This window comes from Oncorhynchus mykiss, chromosome 12, assembly GCF_013265735.2.
Source record: "Oncorhynchus mykiss isolate Arlee chromosome 12, USDA_OmykA_1.1, whole genome shotgun sequence".
NCBI classification, from domain to species: Eukaryota; Metazoa; Chordata; class Actinopteri; order Salmoniformes; family Salmonidae; genus Oncorhynchus; species Oncorhynchus mykiss.
Genome location: NC_048576.1, coordinates 41165581 through 41181029, shown reverse-complemented (window position 1 = coordinate 41181029; position 15449 = coordinate 41165581). Strand labels below are relative to the sequence as shown.

Here is a 15449-nt window from a genome sequence, read left to right as displayed (position 1 = left end):
TCTCTTCTTATTATTGGTGTCCTTTAGTAGTGGTTTCTTTGCACCAATTTGACCATGAAGGCCTGATTCACGCAGTCTTCTCTGAACAGTTGATGTTGAGATGTCTGTTACTTGAACTCTGTGTAGCACTTAATTGGCCTGCAATCTGAGGTGCAGTTAACTCTAATGAACTTATCCTCTGCAGCAGAGGTAACTCTGAGTCTTCCTTTCCTGTGGCGGTCCTCATGAGCCAGTTTCATCATAGCGCTTGATGGTTTTTGCAACTGCACTTGAAGAAACATTCAAAGTTCTTGACATTTTCCTGACCTTCATGTTTTAAAGTAATGATGGACTGTTGTTTCCCTTTGCTTATTTAAGCTGTTCTTTCCATAATATGGACTTGTTTTTTTTTTACCAAATAGGGCTATCTTCTGTCTACCCACCTACCTTGTCACAACACAACTGATCGGTTCAAACGCATTAAGAAGAAAGAAATACCACAAATTAACTTAACCAGGCACACCTGTTAAGTGAAATGCATTCCATGAAGCTGGTTGAGATAATACCAATAGTGTGCAAAGCTGTCATCAAGGCAAAGGGTGGCTACTTTGAAGAATCTCAAATATAAATTATATTTTGATTTGTTTCCTACATGATTCCATAGGTGTTATTTCATAGTTTTGATGTTTTCACTAATCTTCTACAATGTAGAAAATAGTCAAAATAAAGAAAAACCCTGGAATGAGTAGGTGTGTCCAAACTTTTGACTGCTACTGTAAGCATTCAGACCCTTTGCTATGAGACTCGAAATTGAGCTCAGTTCAAATAAAATGTAGTGGTCACATACACATATTTAGCAGATGTTATTGCGTGTGTAGCGAAATGCTTGTATTCTTAGCTCCAACAATGCAGTAGTATCTAACAATACACAAATATAAAAGTAAAGGAATGGAATTAAGAAATATATAAATATTAGGATGATCAATGTCGGAGTGGCATTGACTAAATACAGTAGAAGAGAATATAGTATATACATATGAGATGATTATAGCAGTATGTCTCCATTATTAAAGTGTTCAGTGATTACATGTCTATATATACACAACCGTTCAAAAGTTTGGGGTCACTTAGAAATGTCCTTGTTTTTGAAAGAAAAGCCTAACTATTTTGTCCATTAAAATAACATCAAATTGATCAGAAATACAGTGTTGACATTGTTAATGTTGTAAATGACTATTGTAGCTGGAAACGGCTGATTTTTAATGGAATATCTACATAGGTGTACAGAGGCCTATTATCAGCAACCATCACTCCTGTGTTCCAAAGGCACGTTGTTAGCTAATCCAAGTTTATCATTTTAAAAGGCTAATTGATCATTAGAAAACCATTTTGCAATTATGTTAGCCCAGCTAAAAACTGTTCTGATTAAAGAAGCAATACAACTGGCCGCCTTTAGACTAGTTGAGCATCTGGGGCATCAGCATATGCAGGTTCGATTACAGGCTCAAAATGGCCAGAAGCAAAGACCTTTCTTCTGGAACTCATCAGCCTATTCTTGTTCAGGGATATGAAGGCTATTCCATGTGAGAAATTGCCAAGAAACTGAAGATCTCTTACAACGCTGTGTACTACTCCCTTCACAGAACAGTGCAAACTGGCGCTAACCAGAATAGAAAGAGTGGGAGTCCCCAGTGCACAACTGAACAAGAGGAGAAGTACATTTGAGTGTCTAGTTTGAGAAACAGACACCTCACAAGTCCTCAACAGGCAGCTTCATTAAATAGTACCCCCAAAAAAACAGTCTCAACGTCAACAGTGAAGAGGCAGCTCCGGGATGCTGGCCTTCTAGGCAGAGTTGCAAAGAAAAAGCCATATCTCAGACTGGCCAATAAAAAGAAAAGATTAAGATGGGCAAAAGAACAGACACGAGACAGAGGAAGATTGAAAAAAAAAGTGTTATGGACAGACAAATCTAAATTTGAAGTGTTCTGATCACAAAGAAGAACATTCGTGAGACGCAGAAAAAAATGAAAAGATGCTGGAGGAGACTTGACGCCATCTGTCAAGCATGGTGGAGGCTATGTGATGGTTTGGGGGTGCTTTGGTGGTGGTAAAGTGGGAGATTTGTACAGGGTAAAAGGGATCTTGAAAAAGGAAGGCTATCACTCCATTTTGCAGTGCCATGCCATACCCTGTGGACAGTGCTTAATTGGAGCCAATTTACCTCCTACAACAGGACAATGACCCAAAGCACAGCTCCAAACTATGCAATAATTATTTAGGGAAGAAGCAGTCAGCTGGTATTCTGTCTATAATGGAGTGGCCCTGACTTCAATCCCATAGAAAATGTGTGGGCAGAGCTGAAAAAGCATGTACGAGCAAGGAGGCATACAAACCTGACTCAGTTACACCAGCTCTGTCAGGAGGAATGGGCCACAACACCCAACTTATTGTGGGAAGCTTGTGGAAGGCTACCTGAAACGTTTGACCCAAGTTAAACAATTTAAAGGCAATGCTACCAAATACTAATTGAGTGTATATAAATGTTTGACCCACTGGGAATGTAATGAAAGAAATAAAAGCTGAAATAAATCATTCTCTCTACAATTATTAGGACATTTCACATTATTAAAATAAAGTGGTGATCCCATCTGACCTAAGACATTTTTACTAGGATCAACTGTCAGGAATTGTGAAAAACTGAGTTTAAATGTGTTTGGCTAAGGTGTACAGTGGGGAGAACAAGTATCTGAAACACTGCCGATTTTGCAGGTTTTCCTACTTACAAAGCATGTAGAGGTCTGTACTTTTTATCATAGGTACACTTCAACTGTGAGAGACAGAATCTAAAACAAAAATCCAGAAAATCACATTGTATGATTTTTAAGTAATTAATTTGCATTTTATTGCATGACATAAGTATTTGATCACCTACCAACCAGTAAGAATTCCGGCTCTCACAGACCTGTTAGTTTTTCTTTAAGAAGCCCTCCTCTTCTCCACTCATTACCTGTATTAACTGCACCTGTTTGAACTCGTTACGTGTATAAAAGACACCTGTCCACACACTCAATCAAACAGACTCCAACCTCTCCACAATGGCCAAGACCAGAGAGCTGTGTAAGGACATCAGTGATAAAATTGTAGACCTGCACAAGGCTGGGATGGGCTACAGGACAATAGGCAAGCAGCTTGGTGAGAAGGCAACAACTGTTGGCGCAATTATTAGAAAATGGAAGAAGTTCAAGATGACGGTCAATCACCCTCGGTCTGGGGCTCCATGCAATGATCAATGATCATGAGGAAGGTGAGGGATCAGCCCAGAACTACATGGCAGGACCTGGTCAATGACCTGAAGAGAGCTGGGACCACAGTCTCAAAGAAAACCATTAGTAACACACTACGGCTTCATGGATTAAAACCCTGCAGCGCATGCAAGGTCCCCCTGCTCAAGCCAGCGCATGTCCAGGCCCGTCTGAAGTTTGCCAATGACCATCTGGATGATCCAGAGGAAGAATGGGAGAAGGTCATGTGGTCTGATTAGACCAAAAAGCTATATTTTTGTCTCAACTCCACTCTCCGTGTTTGGAGGAAAAAGAAGGATGACTACAACCCCAAGAACACCATCCCAACCTTTTCTGCAAAGGGGACAAGGACGACGGCACCGTATTGAGGGGAGGATGGATGGGGCCATGTATCGCGAGATCTTGGCCAACAACCTCCTTCCCTCAGTAAGAGCATTGAAGATGGGTCGTGGCTGGGTCTTCCAGCATGACAACGACCCGAAACACACAGCCAGGGCAACTAAGGAGTGGCTCCGTAAGAAGCATCTCAAGGTCCTGGAGTGGCCTTGCCAGTCTCCAGACCTGAACCCAATAGAAAATCTTTGGAGGGAGCCGAAAGCCCGTATTGCCCAGCGACAGCCCCGAAACCTGAAGGATCTGGAGAAGGTCTGTATGGAGGAGTAAGCCAAAATCCCTGCTGCAATGTGCAAACCTGGTCAAGAACTACAGGAAACGTATGATCTCTGTAATTGCAAACAAAGGTTTCTGTACCAAATATTAAGTTCTGCTTTTCTGATGTATCAAATAATTATGTAATGCAATAAAATGCAAATGCATTACTTAAAAATCATACAATGTGATTTTCTGGATTTTTAGATTCCGTCTCTCACAGTTGAAGTGTACCTATGATAAAAAGTACAGACCTCTACATACTTTGTAAGTAGGAAAACCTGCAAAATCGGCAGTGTATCAAATACTTGTCCTCCCCACTGTATGTAAACTTCTGACTTCAACTGTATATGGCAGCAGCCTCTAAGGTGCATGGTTGAGTTGCCGGGGGGTAACCGGCTAGTGATGGCTATTTAACAGTCTGATGGCCTTGAGACAGAAGCTGGTTTTCAGTCTCTTGGCCCCAACTTTGATGCACCTATTCTGACCTCACCTTCTTGATGATAGCAAGGTGAACAGACTGTGGCTCGGCAGTGTACCCCCGGTGATACGTAGTGCAGCTGCCATACCAGGCGGTGATACAGCCCGACAGAATGCTCCAATTGTGCATCTGTAAAAGTTTCTTAGGGGCCAAGCCCCACACTGTTTGTGTGAGTGGACCAATTCAGATTGTCAGCGATATGTACGCCGAGGAACTTGAAGCTTTCCACCTTCTCCACTGCAGTCTCGTCGATGTGGATAGGGGCGTGCTCCCTCTGCTGTTTCCTGAAGTCCACGATCAGCTACTTCGTTTTGCTGACTTTGAGGGAGAGGTTATTTTCCTGGCACCACACTGCCAGGGACTTCACCTCCTCCCTGTAGGCTGTCTCATTATTGTTGGTAATCAGGCCTACTGCTGTTGTCTGCAAACTTGATGGAGTTGGAGGCATGCGTGGCCACACAGTCATGGGTGAACAGGGAGTACAGGAGGGGGCTGAGCACTCACCCTGGTGGGACCCCTATGTTGAGGATCAGTGAAGTGGAGATGTTGTTTCCTACCTTCACCACCTGGGGGAGGCCCGTCAGGAAGTCCAGGACCCAGTTGCACATGGCGGCGTTCTCGATCCAGGGCCCCTATGGTGTTGAGGGCTGAGCTATAGTCAATGAACTGCATTCTGACATAGGTATTCCTCTTGTTCATATTGGATAGGGCAGTGTGCAGTGTGATGGCGACTAGATCGTATGTTCTATTGGGGCGGGTAGCAAATGGAAGTGGGTCTAGGGTGTCTGGTTAGGTAGAGGTGATATGATCCTTAACTAGCCTCTCAAAGTACTCACAGAAGTGAGTGTTACGGGGCGATAGTCATTTTGTTCAGTTACCTTTGCTTTCTTGGGTACAGGAACCACATCTTGAAGCAAGTGGGGACAGCAGACCTGGATAGGGAGAGATTGAATAAGTCCGTTTCCAGCCAGCTGGGCTCCACATGCTCTAAGGACACTGCTAGGGATGCACTCTGGTCCGGCAGCCTTGTGAGGGTTAACACGCTTAAATGTCCTACTCATGTCGGCCACGGAGAACGAGAGCCGATTGTCCTTGAAAGCTGGCCGCTTCGTTGGTACTGTGTTATCCTCAAAGTGGGAAAAGGTGTTCAGCCTGTCATGTAGCAAGACGTCGGTGTCCGAAGTGGCTTGTTTTCCCTTTGTAATCCGGGATTGTCTGTAGACACTGCCACATACGTCTTCTGTCTGAGCCATTGAATTGCAACTTCACTTTGTCTCTGTTCTGACGTTTTGCATGTTTGATTGCATTATGGAGAGAATAACTACTGTTTGTGTTCAGCCATATTCCCAGTCACCTTGCCATGGTTAAATGCGGTAGTTCGCCCTTTCAGTTTTGTGCAAATGCTGCCGTCTATCTACGGTTATTGGTTTGGGTAGGTTTTAATAGTCACCGAGGGAAAAACGTCCAAAATACACTTCCTGTTGAACTCAGTCACTGTGTCCGTGTAAGCATCAATGTTATTCTCAGAGGCTACATATCCCAGTTCGAGTGATCAAAACTATTTTGAAGCATGGACAGTCCGATTGGTCAGAGCAGCGTTGAATAGACCTTAGCACTGGTACTTCGTGTTTGAGTATCTGCCTATTAGGAAGAGAGGAGCAACATTGAGTCTTGATCTGATTTTCTGAAGGGAGGGCGGGGGAGTGCCTTGTAGGCATTCTGAAAAGGCGACTAGCTGTGATCTTGTATTTTTCCTAAGCGAATACTACAGTTTGTGTTGATTGAACTTCTGTAGCGTTTTCCTCAAATTTGCTTAATAAATGCGGCCTCAGGGTATGTGGTTTCCAGTTTGCACAAAGTCCAGTGTAGTTCCTTGAAGGCCGTCGTGGTATCGGCTTGAGGGGAATATATATGGCTGTGACTATAAACAAAGTGAATTTTCTTGGGAGGTAATACAGTCTGCATTTCACTGGGGTATTCTAGGTCAGGTGAACAAAAGGACTTGAGTTTCTGTATGTTATCACAATCACACCATGAGTAGTTAGTCATGAAGCATACACCCCCACATTTATTCTTCCCAGAGAGTTATTTATTCCTGTCTGCGCGATGAACTGAGAACCCAGCTGGTCGTATGAACAGGGACAGTATATCCCGAGAGAGCCATGATTCTGTGAAACAGAATGCTAGTCCCTGATGTCTCTCTGGAAGGAGAACCTCACCCTGAGTTCGTCTACTTGATTGTCCAGAGGGTGAACATTTAGCGAGTAATGTACTCGGAAGTGGTGGATGGTGTACCCGCCTTCTGAGTCGGCCGAGAAGTCCACTCCGAATACTTCTTCGCGACTTCGAGCAGCCTCTGGGATAAGTTAAATTGCCCTGGGGGTACGAACAAAGGGTCCAATTTGGGAAAGTTGTATTTCTTGTTGTAATGCTGTAAGTTATCGCCACTCTGATATTTTTATTTATTTTTTATTTTACCTTTATTTAACCAGGTAGGCAAGTTGAGAACAAGTTCTCATTTACAATTGCGACCTGGCCAAGATAAAGCAAAGCAGTTCGACAGATACAACAACACAGAGTTACACATGGAGTAAAACAAACATACAGTCAATAATAAAGTATAAACAAGTCTATATACAATGTGAGCAAATGAGGTGAGAAGGGAGGTAAAGGCAAAAAAAAAAAAAGGCCTTGGTGGCAAGGTAAATACAATATAGCAAGTAAAACACTGGAATGGTAGTTTTGCAATGGAAGAATGTGCAAAGTAGAAATAAAAATAATGGGGTGCAAAGGAGCAAAATAAATAAATAAATTAAATACAGTTGGGAAAGAGGTAGTTGATAGGGCTAAATTATATGTGGGCTATGTACAGGTGCAGTAATCTGTGAGCTGCTCTGACAGTTGGTGCTTAAAGCTAGTGAGGGAGATAAGTGTTTCCAGTTTCAGAGATTTTTGTAGTTCGTTCCAGTCATTGGCAGCAGAGAACTGGAAAGAGAGGCGGCCAAAGAAAGAATTGGTTTTGGGGGTGACTAGAGAGATATACCTGCTGGAGCGTGTGCTACAGGTGGGAGATGCTATGGTGACCAGCGAACTGAGATAAGGGGGGACTTTACCTAGCAGGGTCTTGTAGATGACATGGAGCCAGTGGGTTTGGCGACGAGTATGAAGCGAGGGCCAGCCAACGAGAGCGTACAGGTCGCAATGGTGGGTAGTGTATGGGGCTTTGGTGACAAAACGGATTGCACTGTGATAGACTGCATCCAGTTTGTTGAGTAGGGTATTGGAGGCTATTTTGTAAATTACATCGCCAAAGTCGAGGATTGGTAGGATGGTCAGTTTTACAAGGGTATGTTTGGCAGCATGAGTGAAGGATGCTTTGTTGCGAAATAGGAAGCCAATTCTAGATTTAACTTTGGATTGGAGATGTTTGATATGGGTCTGGAAGGAGAGTTTACAGTCTAACCAGACACCTAAGTATTTGTAGTTGTCCACGTATTCTAAGTCAGAGCCGTCCAGAGTAGTGATGTTGGACAGGCGGGTAGGTGCAGGTAGTGATCGGTTGAAGAGCATGCATTTAGTTTTACTTGTATTTAAGAGCAGTTGGAGGCCACGGAAGGAGAGTTGTATGGCATTGAAGCTTGCCTGGAGGGTTGTTAACACAGTGTCCAAAGAAGGGCCGGAAGTATACAGAATGGTGTCGTCTGCGTAGAGGTGGATCAGAGACTCACCAGCAGCAAGAGCGACCTCATTGATGTATACAGAGAAGAGAGTCGGTCCAAGAATTGAACCCTGTGGCACCCCCATAGAGACTGCCAGAGGTCCGGACAACAGACCCTCAGATTTGACACACTGAACTCTATCAGAGAAGTAGTTGGTGAACCAGGCGAGGCAATCATTTGAGAAACCAAGGCTGTTGAGTCTGCCGATGAGGATGTGGTGATTGACAGAGTCGAAAGCCTTGGCCAGATCAATGAATACGGCTGCACAGTAATGTTTCTTATCGATGGCGGTTAAGATATCGTTTAGGACCTTGAGCGTGGCTGAGGTGCACCCATGACCAGCTCTGAAACCAGATTGCATAGCAGAGAAGGTATGGTGAGATTCAAAATGGTCGGTAATCTGTTTGTTGACTTGGCTTTCGAAGACCTTAGAAAGGCATGGTAGGATAGATATAGGTCTGTAGCAGTTTGGGTCAAGAGTGTCCCCCCCTTTGAAGAGGGGGATGACCGCAGCTGCTTTCCAATCTTTGGGAATCTCAGACGACACGAAAGAGAGGTTGAACAGGCTAGTAATAGGGGTGGCAACAATTTCGGCAGATAATTTTAGAAAGAAAGGGTCCAGATTGTCTAGCCCGGCTGATTTGTAGGGGTCCAGATTTTGCAGCTCTTTCAGAACATCAGCTGAATGGATTTGGGAGAAGGAGAAATGGGGAAGGCTTGGGCGAGTTGCTGTTGGGGGTGCAGTGCTGTTGACAGGGGTAGGAGTAGCCAGGTGGAAAGCATGGCCAGCAGTAGAAAAATGCTTATTGAAATTTTCAATTATGGTGGATTTATCAGTGGTGACAGTGTTTCCTATCTTCAGTGCAGTGGGCAGCTGGGAGGAGGTGTTCTTATTCTCCATGGACTTTACAGTGTCCCAGAACTTTTTTGAGTTAGTGTTGCAAGAAGCAAATTTCTGCTTGAAAAAGCTAGCCTTGGCTTTTCTAACTGCCTGTGTATAATGGTTTCTAGCTTCCCTGAACAGCTGCATATCACGGGGGCTGTTCGATGCTAATGCAGAACGCCATAGGACGTTTTTGTGTTGATTAAGGGCAGTCAGGTCTGGGGAGAACCAAGGGCTATATCTGTTCCTGGTTCTAAATTTCTTGAATGGGGCATGTTTATTTAAGATGGTTAGGAAGGCATTTTTAAAAAATATCCAGGCATCCTCTACTGACGGGATGAGGTCAATATCCTTCCAGGATACCCCGGCCAGGTCGATTAGAAAGGCCTGCTCGCTGAAGTGTTTCAGGGAGCGTTTTACAGTGATGAGAGGAGGTCGTTTGACCGCTGACCCATTACGGATGCAGGCAATGAGGCAGTGATCGCTGAGATCTTGGTTGAAGACAGCAGAGGTGTATTTAGAGGGGAAGTTGGTTAGGATGATATCTATGAGGGTGCCCGTGTTTAAGGCTTTGGGGAGGTACCTGGTAGGTTCATTGATAATTTGTGTGAGATTGAGGGCATCAAGTTTAGATTGTAGGATGGCTGGGGTGTTAAGCATGTTCCAGTTTAGGTCGCCTAGCAGCACGAGCTCTGAAGATAGATGGGGGGCAATCAGTTCACATATGGTGTCCAGAGCACAGCTGGGGGCAGAGGGTGGTCTATAGCAGGCGGCAACGGTGAGAGACTTGTTTTTAGAAAGGTGGATTTTTAAAAGTAGAAGTTCAAATTGTTTGGGTACAGACCTGGATAGTAGGACAGAACTCTGCAGGCTATCTTTGCAGTAAATTGCAACACCGCCCCCTTTGGCAGTTCTATCTTGTCTGAAAATGTTGTAGTTTGGAATTAAAATGTCTGAATTTTTGGTGGTCTTCCTAAGCCAGGATTCAGACACAGCTAGAACATCCGGGTTGGCAGAGTGTGCTAAAGCAGTGAAAAGAACAAACTTAGGGAGGAGGCTTCTAATGTTAACATGCATGAAACCAAGGCTATTACGGTTACAGAAGTCGTCAAAAGAGAGCGCCTGGGGAATAGGAGTGGAGCTAGGCACTGCAGGGCCTGGATTCACCTCTACATCGCCAGAGGAACATAGGAGGAGTAGAATAAGGGTGCGACTGAAAGCAATAAGAATTGGTCGTCTAGAACGTCTGGAACAGAGAGTAAATGGAGGTTTCTGGGGGCGATAAAATAGCATCAAGGTATAATGTACAGACAAAGGTAAGGTAGGATGTGAATACAGTGGAGGTAAACCTAGGTATTGAGTGATGAAGAGAGAGATATTGTCTCTAGAAACATCATTGAAACCAGGAGATGTCATTGCATATGTGGGTGGTGGAACTAATAGGTTGGATAAGGTATAGTGAGCAGGACTAGAGGCTCTACAGTGAAATAAGCCAATAAACACTAACCAGAACAGCAATGGACAAGACATATTGACATTAAGGAGAGGCATGCTTAGTCGAGTGATCAAAAGGGTCCAGTGAGTGGAGAGGTTGGTTTAGGGTCACGGCGATTTAGACAGCTAGCCAAGCCAACCGGTAGCAAGCTAGCATAGGATGGAGTCTGTTGTTAGCCACCTCTTGCGTTCGGTCAGTAGATTAGTGGGGTTCCGTGTGGTAGAGGGGATTAATCCAAATCACACAACAACAAAAATAAGAACAATAGATATAGTTATAGAGGCCCGAGAAGAAAACATAATAATTCAAATAAATAAATTGTCCGATTGTCTATTCAGATAGCAGCCGGAAAGACAGCTAACGGTTAGCGGGCCGCAGATGGGCGTTCCGGTAACGTCGCGACAGAGGAGCCAGCCGGATCTCCTTCAGGTAGATAACGTCGGCAGTCCGGTTGTGAAGGCCCGGTGGGGCTCCGCGTAGGCAGTGAAACGGGTCCGGATAGGTGACTGCAGCCCAGGAGTGAATGATGGAACTCAGGCGTGATTGACGGAGCTGGCTAGCACCGGAACAATCGATGTTTGCTCCGGAATCGACGAAAGCCGACTGTCACACGGATAGCAGCTAGCTAGCTGTGAGATCCGGGTATGAACGTCCAGAGAGCAGTTGAAATCCAGGGACATGGAGAGAAAAAAAAATGGTCCGGTATGTTCCGTTTCCCGAGCCGCGCTGCGCCGTACAAAACTGGCGATAGATTTTCGATAGATTTTCGAACTAAAGGACAGCCGATGACCACAAACCGTGGTTAGCTTCTGATTAGCTTCTGGGCTAGCTCCTGGCTAGCTTCTGGCTAGTTTCTGGCCAGCCTCCTGGAGTTTCTGGCTAGCTTCCTGAAGGATTGCAGATCTGAGGTAAATAATACTTTTTTATAAATATAAATTGGTGAGGCTGGTTGCAGGAGAGTGTTTAGAAGATGAGTTGATGGAAAATAAAAATAAAATGTATGTGAAAAAAAGTTGTAAATATATATATATACAGGACACGACAAGACGAGGACAAAAGACGTCTGAACTGCTATGCGATCTTGGAGAAAATGTCCTGAAGTTATTTCTGTCTGTATGTAATAACACAAATAAAACATTCTGGGCTAATAATGTATGAAATAACACACCAAAAAAATGAAATATTGCAAAGTTGCTTAACCTCTCTAGGCTAGATGGGACGCTACCATCCCACCTGACCAACATCCTGTGAAAGTGTAGGGCACCAAATTCAAACTACAGAATTGTAAATATTTAACATTCTTGAAAATACACATGCAATATGTCAAAATAAAACTTAACTTCTTGTTAATCCAGCCCAAAAAAAATTCTAAAGACTGTTGACATCTAGTGGAAGCCCTAGGAACTGCAATTTGGGAGGACTTGGGATTTTAATTAAAGTTCATGCCATTGAGAACAGTGGTACGCCGACTTTTTTTTGTTGATGGTTTGTCCTCGGGGTTTCGCCTGCCATATCAGTTCTGTTATACTCACAGACATAATTTAAAATGCATATCCTAGCTTCTGGCCCTGAGAAACAGGCAGTTTACTTTGGGCAAGCTTTTCATCCGGACGTGAAAATACTGCCCCCTATCCCAAATAAGTTAAGAGCTAGAAGTAGAACTGCCATTTCTGTCAGTGCCATCTTACTTTCTGTGCATCCTGTTTCCATTGATCATCATTGATGTTTCTACAACTTGACATGATTTGGAAAGGCACACACCTGCCCATATAAGGTCTCACAGTTGACAGTGCAACTCAGAGCAAAAACAAAGCCATGAGGTCGAAGGAATTGTCTGCAGAGATCCGACAAAGGATTGTGTCGAGGCACATATCTTGGGAAGTGTACCAAAACATTTCTGCAGCATTGAAGGTCCCCAAGAACACAGTGGCCTCCATCGTTGTTAAATGGAAGAAGTTTGTAACCACCAAAACACTTCCTAGAGCTGGCCGCCTGGCCAAACTGAGTAATCGGGAGAGAAGGGCCTTGGTCAGGGGGGTAACCAAGAACCTGATGGTCACTCTGACAGAGCTCCAGAGTTCCTCATTTGAGGTTGGAGAAACTTCCAGAAGGACAACCATCTCTGCAGCACTCCACCAATCAGGCCTTTATGGTAGTGGCCAGACGGAAGCCACACCTCAGTAAAAGGCACATGACAACCTACTTGGAATTTGCCAAAGGGCACCTAAAGGACTCTCAGACCATGAGAAACAAGATGCTCTGGTCTGATGAAACCAAGGTGTCACATTTGGAGGAAACCAGTCATCTCTCATCACATGGCCAATGCCATCTCTACGGTGAAGCATGTTGTAGGCAGCATCATGCTGTGCGGATGTTTTTCAGCGGCAGGGACTGGGAGACTAGTCAGGATTGAGGCAAAGATGAACGGCGCAAAGTACAAAGAGATCCTTGATGTGAACTTGCTCCAGAGTGCTCAGGACCTCAGACAGTTTAATACATTTTAGAATAAGGCTGTAAAGTAATAATATGTGGAAAAAAGTGAAGGGGTCTGAATAGTTTCCAAATGCACTGTAACACCTAGATCATTATATTGATATCTTTGCTTGAATATGAAGTTACTGTATTACTATATGTGTCCAATGAAAATTCCACAACTGCAAAATTTCACAACATGATAAATGAATCAATAGTTATCACGCTCTTGAATAACCACTTAAACTCGCGTCTCATGTCTCTGTTTGCATAATTTCAATACTAATCCGATGCAAACACGTATTGCTGATCTATAGGTAGCCAAAACAAACACAACCATTCAACACACGAGTGTAGCATGAAGCCCTATTACATTCAGAAAGTGCAGCCACAACATTCCGATAGGTGTAATAGAAATTCTGTCATGGTTGTACACTCTAACACGGGTACTGCTCTTAGATGAATCGTGAAATGTTTTTGCTTTTCTTTGTTCTTTTTGTCATGTCCCTGCCCATCTTCCGATAACATCTGAAACCCTACCTCTTCAAAGAACATCTTAAATAATTCATCCGTCTTACCCCCCTTGTCTTTTCTTACTAGCACTGGCTTTGCTGATAACTTATTTATTAAGGACAAGTGTACTGACTATGGCTGTGATATTTGGTTGTCTCACCTAGTGCATTCATATTACAATAACTAACTGTAAGGCTCTCTGGATAAAAGCGTCTGCTAAATTACTCAAATGTAAATGCAATGTTTTGGAATGACCAAACTGCCAAGCCCTTTCCATGGCATCATGTCCTATTCCTATCCTATATCCTGAAATGGTTTCCTATTCCCTATATAAAATGACCTACTTTTGACCAAAGCTTCATTAGCTCTGGCCCAAAGTAGTGCCCTATATGGGGCATAAGGTACCATTTGGGACAGAGCCCCATGCACTCTCTCGCACAGCCAAAGGCACGTTTAGCCTAATTTAAATCAGCCTTGAAAAATCCCTTTCAATCCAAGGGGTGAATCACCCAATGACTGTGTCAGAAACATCTCAGTTGCTTTGGGGTGGGCGGCCGGGTAGGAGCTGAACCATGCAAGGCCTGCTGGGAACGATATCAAGGCAGAGGGAACAGGGAAGTGATGACATGGCACACAAAAAAGACAACCCCCCACAAGATCCGCAATGAGGAAATAGCATCATCATCATCATAACTATGTAGTCTCAGGTTTTGTTAGGGGTTAAGGCCCAATGTTATCTGGCACACAGAAGTTAAAGCCAATGTTTCCCAGCATATTGTCAATATGAAAAGAATGCATCATGCTGTCTGTCATACTGTCACACATAGTGTCCTGAATGCACACAAAGAAAGCACACTGTGGAAATTACTCATGTTTGCTTGCCAAACCCTTTGCTTTTAGGTGATCTCCTCTCTTTGGGCTGCCATGTTGTTCACAAATCTGACCATTTGCATGTCGTTTTTTTGTTGTTGCATGGCTTCACTCTGCTCCACAAATGTTTTAATCTTGTTGTTTATTTCACTGTCATCCCCTCTGCCCCCCAACCCACCTCAGCATCCCCCTGCTCGGGTCTGCGGCCTGCCTCCTGGAGTCTCTTCCCACCCTGTGCGTGCTGGTATACACCCCCCTCTCCCCCTCACTCGCACAGTTCAAGGCATCTTTCCTTCTTTCCTTCCTTGATGTAGTCAATAATGATTTTTTTTAAATGACGGGACAGGTAAAAGCCATGTGATGGAAACATTGCATTCCCTTCTCCAATTATGTCTAATCAGTGATTAGAGAAAGGGAGGAAGGATGCACTTTTAAATCATTTGAACACGGCCACACACTTTTCTTCCCTACATTGTTTCCTCCTTTCACACCTGGTTGTCAAATTGAATTTGTTTTTTACAACACTTAATGCTACTTTCTACTGCCTGACACCAATTTTGACAGTAAGTGATTTGATTTGCTGCCATTTCTTTCAATGACACTTCTACAAAGTTTAAGTATTCACCGTCCAATGATGTATTATGAAAGTGTCAGACGCCAAGCTATCTGACTGATTGACAGTCTCGAAACAGAAGAAAAGCTGTTGTTCCTGCCATGTTCCTCCTCTAAACAGAACCATTCTCTCCCTCTCCGTTCCCCCCGCTCCTACCCTCCTCTCCTTCCCGTCCATCCGTCTGTGCACCTGCATGCAGATTTGGAGATGGAGAGTGTAAAGCAGGACAATGCATGGGTGGCCGACCCATTAAACCACTACAGCCTGAGCTCAGGTAGACCCGTGTGTATCCATCCATACATGTGCCATAACCACCCTAGAGCTAACCCCCTACTAACGCACACGACACGCAACTGGGGCACTCTGTCGGTCTGTCTGTTCACAAAGTCTTTACAATACCCATGCACTAGGACCAGAGTCCTTGGTTAATTATTAGTTAGTTACTCATCATTCTTAGTGCACGCTATGATG

General features: G+C 44.0%; 1 protein-coding gene across 8 annotated transcripts in view; it reads left to right on the top strand.

Annotated features, from left to right (window-relative positions):
* Window positions 1–15449, top strand: part of arhgap32b (Rho GTPase activating protein 32b) — a 233855-nt gene that overhangs the window by 182981 nt on the left and 35425 nt on the right. For 4 of the 8 annotated variants that reach the window (XM_021623782.2, XM_021623783.2, XM_021623786.2 and 1 more), the window contains 2 exons: window positions 14549–14599; window positions 15178–15252. The exons of 2 other annotated variants lie outside the window; for them this stretch is intronic. In XM_021623782.2, coding sequence (XP_021479457.2) covers window positions 14549–14599; window positions 15178–15252 — 126 coding nt within the window. The remainder of the gene's footprint in view (window positions 1–14548; window positions 14600–15177; window positions 15253–15449) is intronic. 2 more of the 8 variants (XM_021623784.2, XM_021623788.2) reach the window with 1 other exon arrangement.